The 11,223-nt window shown below is 49.3% G+C and overlaps 1 protein-coding gene across 1 annotated transcript; it reads right to left on the reverse strand.

The window, feature by feature from the left end:
- Nucleotides 1-358: 358 nt before the first annotated feature.
- Hsbp1 (heat shock factor binding protein 1) lies at nt 359-4,185 on the reverse strand. The gene is made up of 4 exons (XM_021170091.3): nt 3,959-4,185; nt 3,584-3,650; nt 2,845-2,965; nt 359-578 (listed from the first exon to the last, which is right to left on the reverse strand). The coding sequence occupies exons 1-3, from the start codon at nt 4,001-4,003 to the stop codon at nt 2,847-2,849; spliced, it is 231 nt and encodes a 76-aa protein (XP_021025750.1). The 5' UTR covers nt 4,004-4,185; the 3' UTR covers nt 359-578; nt 2,845-2,846.
- Between the last annotated feature and the right edge of the window lie 7,038 nt (nt 4,186-11,223).

Consider the following 11,223-nt stretch of genomic DNA (forward strand, 5'->3'; position numbering starts at 1 on the left):
GGGAGGACAGGGTCACTGGGCTCTGATACCCTGTCGGATGAGCATGGCAGGTCCTACCAACGCTACTAGAATCTCATGCAAAACTCTGATAGACACTTCGGCACAAACAACTATTAAATGTTCTGGGCCATTTGGAGAAGTACTTCTGACACTCCAGTGGCGGGTGGCTCAACAGTCACTTTGCACTGAAAATCAAAGAACCCTACACACTCATGTCTCACGCGCGGCTTCTGCCAGGGGAGGGGCTGCAGTCACGTAATCACGAGTACTCTGCCACTTTATCACACAGCAACTACCACAGAGGAGCAGTGGGGAGGGGACCTCGGGAAAAAAATCACTAAAACGTTTGACAATCGTATCCAGAAACCGCCAAAATTTTAGTGTTTAATAATTAATAGAACTGACCAGGATGTGAAGATAGCAAGTTTGAGGGATCGGGGTAGGGGTACTCTAGGCTATGCAGGCTGTGATAAGAATGCACGTTTATAAACCTGTCCACACATAGGAGTTAGTTGCAGAAAGCCACTTGGTTTTGTCTTGGCTCGGGACAACGACGTTCTGGATTCAGTACCGGCAGCCTGTGGGAGAAGAAAATGATCATAGTATCAGCTCCAGCAGAGTCATCTGCTCAATTACCCACTCTCGGTGCACACTAGTCTAGAAAATGCCATGGTAAATAAGCAGTCTGCTTATGTGTCTGGCATCCCTGTGTGAGTATGTGCGGGTGAGTGCAAGTCCTTGAGGAGGCCGGCAGAGGGTGACGGGTCCTTTGAAGGTGGAGTTGCAGAGTGGTGAGCAGCCTCACGGGACAGCCGGGAACCGATCTTGGGTCCTTTACAAGAGCTTACTGGCTCTAAGAGCTGAGCCATGTCTCTAGCCTCGTATTTAGACATCTTTATTCAGAGTTCTGACTCTACTTTCTGTTTCCATTTCCTTCTTTGTATATACCCATCCGGTGAACATCTTTAATCCTACAATCTTTCAGTTCTTGACTAGCAGGATTTCCTGCCGTAACGCGCAGAGCTCCCTGGCAGCTCCAAGGCCCACTGTACACTTCGGCTCCTCTCTGGACAGGACTGGCTGCAATATAGCACATTAACTCACAGTGAGGCAGACCCGAGTATCGGTCATTACCTGACCTTCCCAACCCCGAAGAGTCTCTTGGATTTCAGGACAACCTCTATTACAGTCACTGAAAAGCTGGTTCCAGCCCACCCCCAGAAAATAAGAAGGGGGCTAAGAATCAGCCATTATATATGATCTTGATATTCTCATACTAAATTCTTGGCAAACTTCATTAAGAAATTAGGACTCTGCAGATGGTAAAAGTTAGGCCCACCTTTCATCCCAGCACTTGAGGCAGAGGCAGAGGCAGGTGGAGCTCTTGAGTCTGAGGCCATTCTGGTCTATACAGCAAGTTCTAGGCCAACAAGGCAGGGTTGCATAAGACTACGTCTCAAGAAAAAACCAAAAAGGTTGTAAGTGCCCCTCCCCCAACAAACACAGGTGTAGGCTACAAGAAGAAATTCACTACAGTAGGTGGTTTTAGAGTAAAGGCGTCAAGTTTACAATAAAAATCACACACACACACAAATCTCTAGGACTTAAGATATCTATGCTCATGAATGTGGCTTGAATTCTCGACTATTTCCAAAAACAAAGCAATGAAATATTTCAGTGATAAGGGCAGGGCACCAAAACCACATGCCCCAAACTGCCATCATCCAGTGGTCCTCAGTGAGCAGCTTACCCAATAGCATGTGTCCGAGTCCCAGGTATGTCCATGCAGGGCCTAGGGTTTGAGTGAGGCCCACCACAAACTGTTAATGTACTTAAAATGAAACCGTCATGGGATGGACAGGGCTCAGCAATTTAGAGCACTTTTGCTCTTGAAGAGGACCTAGGTTTGGCTCCCGGCACCCATGTGGTGGCAAGTGCTGCCTGTAACTCCAGTTCCAGGGGAACCGGTGCCTTCTTCTGGCCTCCCATGGCATGAGGAACATATGCAGGTAAAACACTCATATGTAAATAAGTCTTTTAACAAAAGTCAATTTCAGGGCTGGTGAGCTGGCTCAGAAGTTAAGAGCACTGACTGCTCTTCCAGAGGTCTTGAGTTCAAATCCCAGCAACCACACGGTGGCTCACAACCATCTGTAATGGGATCTGATGCCCTCTTCTGGTGTGTCTGAAGAGAGTGACAGCGTACATGAAAGAAAGAAAGAAAGAAAGAAAGAAATCAATTTCATTCTTTTTGTTTGTTTGTTTGAGACCAGGTTTCTCTGTGTAGCCCTGGCTGTCCTGGAACTCACTTTGTAGACCAGGCTGGCCTCGAACTCAGAAATCAGCCTGCCTCTGCCTCCCAAGTGCTGGGATTAGGTGGGAATTTCGTAGCTGACATACAACATCGTGCTGTGAGGAAAAAGACTGGCACATGCCTGGCACCGATACAGTAAGTTTGAAGTAATACAACTCGGAAATGTGAACTCTACCCAAGGAACTAGTTTGGCATGGAACATTTCTTTTTAAAGATTTATTTATTTTATGTATATGAGTACGCTGTAGCTGTACAGATGGTTGTGAGCCTTCATGTGGTTGTTGGGAATGGAATCTAGGACCTCTGCTCGCTCAGGTCGGCCTGAGGATTTATTATTGTACATAAGTACACTGTAGCTGTCTACAGACTCACCAGAAGAGGGCGTCAGATCTCACTTCGGGTGGTATTTCAAAAACTTGGTAGTTCACCGGTGGGGCAGAGAGAGGTGCCTGCTGGTAAGCGATCAACGACACCCCTCCACCCCACACCCCTGACAGGCGTTTTACGCTGAGGTGCCCCCGCTCTCTCACCTTCAACTCTTCTGGGCAGTAGGAATCTTGTTCTCAGGGTCCAGTTCTTCTACTCCAGCCTGGGTCATGAGGTCAGCGATATTCTTCTCCAGGTCGTCGATCCGACTGCTCATGTCATCTAGTGGCACAGTTAAAGAGCCCCCACACCAGCATCACCTCACCTCGGCCTCTGCTTTCCAGGCCCCTGCCCACTGGTTTAAACAGCTGCTTCCCCAGTTTCATCTGGCTACAGTGACAGCCTGTCGGTCGGGGTTCCGGGGGGACTGGGGTGAGTTCTCTTCCCTACACCTCCGACTCAAGGAGTACTCCCAGCCAACGGTTACCATGCAAGCCCCTTTACTGGTGTTCTGGAGGGCCCCCAACAAGGGCTTGGGGGAGGTCCCGCTGTGTCTTTGGCTCTTGGCACAGTCCCCCACGGGAACACAATATAGCCAAGATCAGGAAAGACACTTCTAAGTGGGGACCGGGAAAAGGCTCGGCCGTTAAGAGCACGCGAGGCTCCTGCAGAGGGCTCGAGTGTACTGGGCAGCTCACAACCGCCTGTTACTCCAGCTCCAGGGGATCCAACGCCTCTGGTCTCAGTCACTCCCAGTACCCCCTTACACATATAATTAAAAATAATAAACCCTTTGTAAAAAAAAAAAAAAAGCAATTTCTAAATGACTAACTGAAATCTGTTTGTAAACCACCCCGCTCACCCCCCCACAGTTAAGAAACTGCCTCCAAATCAAAAGGATATTCCTTCCGATGATCTGGTCTGACATGATCTGAAACTTGTCTTGCATCTGCTGCAAGAGCGTCTCCACCTAAGAGAAAACCAGGACAAGTCAGCCGATCCCAACCTATGCCGAGACCCCCTTCCTGGGACGGGCGTTGTTGGGGAGCCGAGGACGCAGGCTGGGGGGCCGGGGGGTTCCCGGCTGGAGTGTGAGGCCTTCAGCAAAGGCCTGCCAGCTCGGATCGGTGTCCCTGCGGGTCAGGTCCGGAGGGTCCGGGTCGGAGACGACCCGAGGGCGAGCCCCGCAGGTGCGCGGGCCGAGGCCGCTGGCCACACCCCACGCCAGGGCCGAGAATGGCCCCGGGGTGTCCAGGCCCATATGAGGCTGCCGCTTACCACCAAGGTGATGTCCTGCATGGTCTTGGGGTCCGTCTCGGCCATCTCCCCGGTGCCCAGCTTGGCGGCGATGTCTCGGAACCGTCACCTACACTTCGGTTTCTCGGCGCAGACGCCCACAAGCCGACAGTTCTCGCGACCACACGGTCACGGGACCGCGAGGCATTGTGGGTGTTGTAGTTTCTGCTACGCACCGGAAGGTCCTAGGAGGCTTCAGCGCGTCCCGCCTGCGGATAAACTACGCTCCCCCGTCCTTAGCTCCGCCTTCATCTCCTGCCCAGTTCCACCCTGCAGGCTGAACGGAGCGGAAGAGGAGGAGAAAACGCCGGAAATGGACCAAAATTGTGGGGATTAGCGTTGACTTCTTCCATGGATGTAGTTAGACACTCAGGCCTTGCAAGACGAAGCCGGTGACGAGCTTGCTACCAAGTCTGACACTGAGTTCAAGCTCTGTGATCCACATGTTGGAAGCAAAAACTCGATTCCCACAAATTGTGTGTGCACTGCTGTGACATGTGTGCATACACACATAAACATACACACAAAATAAGAAAGTGTACCGTTACTACTAGAAAACATTAGGGGGTTGGAGAGATGGCTCAGCGGTTAAGAGCACTCACTGTTCTTCCAGAAGACCCGGGTTCTATTCCCAGCACCCACAGGGTAGCTCACAACTCCAGGTCTAGGAGACCCAACAACCTCACACAGACAAAACACAGTGCAGGCAGTGGAGGAGGCTGGGATAGAATATCGTGGTCATTTGAATACAAATGGCCCCATAGGTCCATAGGGATTGGCACTATTAGGAGGTGTGGCCTTGTTGGAGTGGGTGTGACCTTGTTGGAGGAGGTGTGTTACTAGGAGGGGACGGACTTTGGGGTTTCAGAAGTTCTAGCCTGGCCAGTGTCCTGCTGTGTGTGGATCCAGATGTAGACCTCTCAGCTCCTCCTCCAGCACCATGTCTGCCTACACGAGCCATGCTTCCTGCCATGATGATAGTGGACTAGTCCTCTGAACTGTAAGCCAGCCCCAGTTAAATATTTTCTTTTATGAGAGTTGTGGGTATGGTGTCTCTTCACAGCAATAGATGTCCTAACTAAGACAGATCCAATTCTTTACATTTATGGACTGGGCTGGGGTGTCTCTTGAGTCTAGCAAACCAGTGAAGGTACGAGTTTGGATATAAGGTCCGCTTGTCCCACCCTACCTTGGGGCTGTTATAGGGAGTTGGGCAGCTTAAGGAAGGCTCTAGACAGGGCAGGAGGAGTGGCTGATCCCCTCTGCAGAGCCAACACCGGCCAGAGTTCTCCATGTTCCTACGTTACAGTGAATTGTACAGGCACACGGATGGCTACAGGCCAGGAGACAGTTTACTAAAGGGGAGAAACAGGGAACTCCAGCGTCCACCAGACCCAGGCTGAGGCCCAGCTCCAAATGGGACCAGGTCTGTGACCTTCCCTAAGTTATTTACTTACCATGTGTTCTTCTTCAGCAGCATCTGGGAAAGTTTCCAAAATTCTGCTTCCTGTTGAGTGAGGACTCTAACTTCCAGTCCCACAGAATGGTCCCTGACAATTTGTCTGCAACTAACACACAAGCTTGGTCTCAGGACTGTGTTTTGGGGTGAGGGTAGGGTAACTGCAGTTTGTTTAGCTGAAGGAAGACTAAGTCTCATTAGCATTGGTAACTAAGGTGGGTCAGGCCTGGCCAGGGAGATAGATGTGTGGTTCAGCTTTCTTCCCCAGTTGTCATCTGACCACATCCTCCCTAGCCCCCTCTCCCTCTCCCCCCAACCTCAATTCACACGGAGGACTCCCTTCCCATGGTAGACAAGCAAAGTGATTGTGTGTGGGCACGCATGCGTGTGCACGTGTCCAGGAATACAGGTGCCCTCAGAATCCAGAAGAGGATGTTGGGTCCCTGGAGCTGGAGTTACAGACAATTGTGAGCAGCCCAGTATGGGTGCTGGGAATCAGACTCAGGTCCTCTCAGCTGTGAGCCATTTCTCCATCCTCTGCCTGTGGGACGCCTGACTTGCCAGCAAGAAAGACACCACAATAGGATCCTTCTGCACACGTTTATTGGGCTGCGCATTGACTGTGTAGGCGAAAGACCCTGAGCCCTGGGCCTCTCACTCTTATATACTATCAGTTCCCATCCACTCACAGCAGGCCACATCACCTCACCAGGTACGCAGCTTCAGCTAATCAGGGCAGCAGGGGCATATCTCCACCAAAATGGCTTCGCCAGTAACCTGGTACACCTGCGCAGCTTTGTGGCTTATATGAGAAAGTCAGGTGCAAGTCATACGACTTAGCTGCAGTCCCTGGCGCCTTTGGGACTGCCGCCACACCCGCTCCCCACATCTGCCTCCTCCTCTCTTTCCTTCCCAGGACACTGGCAGTTGTTGGCTTTGTTTGTTTGAATTTTTCTTCATCTAAGCTGCAAACTTGACCCTCCTGAGTGATAGAGTAATTTTCTTCTTATACTTAAGGACAGATGTGATTTCTGGTGTGCTAAGTCTCTCTCTCTCTCTCTCTCTCTCTCTCTCTCTCTCTCTCTGTCTTTTTGAGACAGGGTTTCTCTGTGTAGCCCTGGCTGTTCTGGAACTCACTCTGTAGACCAGGCTGGCCTCGAACTCAGAAATCCACCTGCTTCTGGGATTAAAGTGCTGGGATTAAAGGCCACAAAGTGCCTGGCCACAAAAACCTCTCTACTCTTAGGGCTGTTGCCCTCTTTGTGGGAGGCTGATAGGGAGCACACATGAGTTTTGTTCTGTTAATGAAGCTGCTGTGCATATATGCAGAGACCTGGATTAATTTTAAGTCGTAATTCCAATCTCTGTGTTTGGGACAACTTGGGTTTACAAGAGCTTGCTTTGATGGCTTTTGGTTCATGCTGGGCCATTCTTCATACTTCTGTCTTGCATTTAAATAAAGGAGGACCCTAGTGTGTAGATTTTTTTCTTCTTCTTCAGTAATGGGGATTGAACCTACAGGTTTCAATATGACAGGTGTACTGGCTAGTTTTGTGTCAACTTGGCACAGCTGGAGTTATCACAGAGAAATGAGCTTCAGGAGAGGAAATGCCTCCATGAGATCCAACTGTAAGGCATTTTCTCAATTAGTGATCAAGGAGGAAGGGCCCCTTGTGGGTGGTGCCATCTCTGGGCTGGTGGTCTTGGGTTCTATAAGAGAGCAGGCTGAGCAAGCCAGGGGAGGCAAGCCAGTAAAGAACATCCCTCCATGGCCTCTGCATCAGCTCCTGCTTCCTGACCTGCTTGAGTTCCAGTCCTGACTTCCTTTGGTGATGAACAGCAGTATGGAAGTGTAAGCTGAATAAACCCTTTCCTCCCCAACTTGCTTCTTGGTCATGATGTTTGTGCAGGAATAACCCTAAGACAACAGGTAAGTGCTGTATCTGTCACTGAGCTATATTCCCGGTGCACTCCCCACTGTGATGAACTGTACCCTCAAACTGGGAACCCAAAGAATTCCTTTTTCCTCTGAGTTTCTTTTGTTGGCTAGTTTATCTTAGTAACAAGACAGGTAGCTGATACACAGGAAGTGAGGGCTCATCTTCCCAGTACCCAGGGTGGCTCCTGCCCTTTCACAGGGCATCCCTAACCTCTCCAGGCTTCCCCAACCTGCTATGTCATCTCTCTTTCTCCCAGAGGATGACTTTATGTTCTAAGGAGAAAATCACCCATAGAAGATAAAGGCTCTCGATCACAGCCCCGACCCCATCCTCTTTGCCATTGCGGGCTCCTCAGTAGGGAACTTAGGGCTTTGCACAGTTGGGGTAGAGGTCTGCCAACCAATCAGTCAACCAGCTAACCAATCAATAAGCCTACCACGTAGCCACACACCCATCCAATCAGCCAACCACCCAACAAGCCAGCCAGTCAGCCAGCCAACCAACCAATTAACCACCCACTAACCAACCAACCAACCAACCAACCAATCAACCAACCAACCAGCTGAACCCAGAAAAAAACCCAGAATAAAATGGAGGAGGAGGAAGTGGAGGAGGGGGAGGAGGAGGGGAGGGGGAGGGGGAGGGGGGGAGAAAGGAAGGAAGTAGCAGCTGCAGCAGTCACTAATAGTAAATCCAGATGCCCCTCCTGTCTCACCTTCCTGAGTGCTGAGATCAGAGGTGTGCATCACCCCCCTGGCTTTTCTTCTCAGAACACAAAGGCAGCTGTCCGTTTCTCTACCTTCTTGTTAGTGTTTTGCTTCTCATTGTATTTATTTTGACTTTGCTCCAAAGTGATAATGATTTTTCTCTTGTGGCAATTTTCTTTTAAAACGAATAGAAGTAAAATTATAAATCCATTTTCACTTTATTATATTTATTTGTGTGTATGTATGCATGTGTGTGTGCACAAGCCACAGTTTGAGTGTAGAGCTCAGAGGAAAACTCGGGGGAGTTCTCTTCTTCCACTTGGTAGGTTCTGGTGATTGAACTCAGGTAGTCAGGGTTGGCAGCCAGCGCCTTTATCCCATGAGCCCCACAGACTTAAAATGGCAGTTGGAAAGTGCAGTTGGAACTGATCGTACGCGGCCGGTTCAGTAAGGCAGAGTGAGGTGGTGAGAGGCGTACAGAACGTGGTTGAATCTTGAAGCTCTTCTACAAACATTAACATTTAGAAAACAGCATTTTAAGAGATGACAGGTAGCCCACGGGGACAGCTGTGTGCCCTTTGAGATAGCAGTGCCTTTGCAATCTGTAAGGGGGACAGCACAGGCAGCTGCTGGATCTGGTGCATCTCCTTGCTTCCCCGTGGGGACAAACTCAGAGAAACACTGTGGAATTCCTACAGGTACCTGCTTGTTCTTCAGGGAACAATCTTGCGCCTGGAGGCTACCCTGCTGGCCAGAAGAGACCAGGGCAGGTCACCTGCACCCACCCACCATAGACCTCACTGCAGAGAGAGGTCAGGCTGGTTAGAGAATAAACTGTCCCGCTGTGGCAGATTTAATTTAGGAACAGCATCACCCCAGGACCCGTGCTCTCAGCTGGGAGGCCCCTATGAAAGCCACGACTGGCTGGACTTGGCAGTGGGCTCTGTGCCCTTGGTGGCTTGACTGGGCCTGGAGGCGGGAGGAGGTCACAGCTTTGTGGCAGTTTGAAAAAGAACAGAAAATTGCTTTTCTGAGAAAGGACAGCAAGATCAGCAGTGTCCTGATCAGCTCAAATTGCTTTGCTTTTGGTTTGAAGTGTTAGTTTATGCTTCTTGCTTTCATTTGAGGCAATTTTCCAAATTAGCATCTCAGTGACTGGGCTGCCAGGAAATCAACTTCCTTCTTATTTACCCAAACCAGCAGTTTCTTGGAAACAGACTGTCCGGAACGCAGGGAACAGTCCCTGCAGACCCCGACTTCTAAGTTTGGGTTCCTTGAGTGTGGCTTCCTCTGCCACAGCTTCTGTCACTGTCACTGCAGGGCTAATGGCTTTCATATGCTGTGTGGAGATGCTAACTCATTCCTGGAGGTGTCTCAAAGAGTTTACAGAAGAAAAAATACTTGGATGGAATTAGGCACCACACCTAACAGGTGTAAGATCCAGTTAGAAAGCTGGTTGTGGTGGCACATGCTGGTAGGTTTGCTGAAAGAGGCAGAGGTGGGAAGATCATGAGTTCGAGGCCAGCCTGGGCTACACATTTGGGGGAGATGGGGTGGAGGGAGAGATGGCTTTGACTACTTGGGGGTTGTGTGGAAACCTAGTGTAGTGGAAATTTCCTAGAAGCTATGGAGGTGATCTTAATGAGGACCCTCTAGTCATGGGGGATAGAGTCTCAACTGGCCATCTCCTGTAGCCAGGTGATGCTTTCAGTGGCTGGACAGGGTTGTATTCAGTTGAGTTGTTGGCCAAGGAGTGGGGTGGGGTGTCCCATGTAAGTCTCCAGACGACCCAGGTTGTTACCAAGACATAGGGTTGCTTTCCAAACATGACGACAGGACCCCATTGTTGAGGACGGCACCCACACAGCTTATTGAACACTGAGAGGTTGAGCTGGTGCCTACGTGGAGTCTTCACCTCTATGTTCTGACTGAAGTATCAAGCACAGGGCTACATGGGTCTGCACCAGATCCTCTTTTGTTTATATTATAGGTATTAGCTAGGTATGGGACCCTGACTGGTCTCTGACTCTTGTGCCTGCTCTTGGGACTCTTCCCCTCCTGTTGGGTGGCCGTGTTGATGTGATAGCTTTTGTTTCATCTCATTGTATTGTATTTTGTCCTGTTTGGTTGTTATCTCTTAGAAGCCTGTTGTTTTCTAATGAGAGATGGAAAGGGACTGGATCCAGAGAGGAGGAGAGGTGGAGAGGTAACAGGAGGAGCAGCAGGAGGGGAAACTGTAATCAGGGTAATCATAGTACATGAGAAGAGAGGCTATTTCCAGAAAATAAAAATCAAAATAAAATCCAGTTAGAGACGCCTTAACTTTGTAAGTCTCAGCTTCATCTGTGTAGTGGGGATAATGTTGTTTTAATGTCCCAGGAATTGTGTAGCCTACAAATATAATTACATATTATATATGTTTCATATGCAAATATGTGAGGAGAACTGTATTGTGTATATACACATAATGATATGTAGTGTTGGAGGCGGGCTCATCAGTTAAGAGCACTGATTGCCTCTCCAGAGGACCTGGGTTCTGTTCCCACATGACAGCTCATGACTGTCTGTAACTCCAGTTCCAGGGAATTAATTGCCCTCTTCTGGCCTCTGGGGACATGAGTTATACACATAGTACATAGATACACATGTAGGCAAAATACCTATACATATAAAAAATAAAGTATAAGTCTTTACAAAATGTGTAATGTTTGGCCCACAGAGGCACTTATAAAATACTACCCTATTCTCTTTTTTTTGCTAAAGATGTCTCTGGAGTACTCTTGCTATTTGTTTATCATCTATATATTCATTACCTACTTATCTATATATGTCTGTCTGTCTGTCTATCTATCTATCTATCTATCCATCCACCCACCCACCTACCCACTTACCTACCTATCTACCTATCTATGTACCCCCGACAAAGGCAGATTAAGGGAGAAAGGATTGTTTTAATGTGGGAAGCCATTGCAGAGTGGCAGTTGCAGAGTGGCAGTTGCAGAGTGGCAGTTGCAGAGTGGCAGTTGCAGAGTGGCAGTTGCAGAGTGGCAGTTGCAGAGTGGCAGTTGCAGAGTGGCAGTTGCAGAGTGGCAGTTGCAGAGTGGCAGTTGCAGAGTGGCAGTTGGCTACTGCTGGCCACCA

This window comes from Mus caroli, unplaced genomic scaffold (genome assembly GCF_978045245.1).
Source record: "Mus caroli unplaced genomic scaffold, Mus_caroli_1 scaffold_10, whole genome shotgun sequence".
In the NCBI taxonomy this organism is placed as follows: domain Eukaryota; kingdom Metazoa; phylum Chordata; class Mammalia; order Rodentia; family Muridae; genus Mus; species Mus caroli.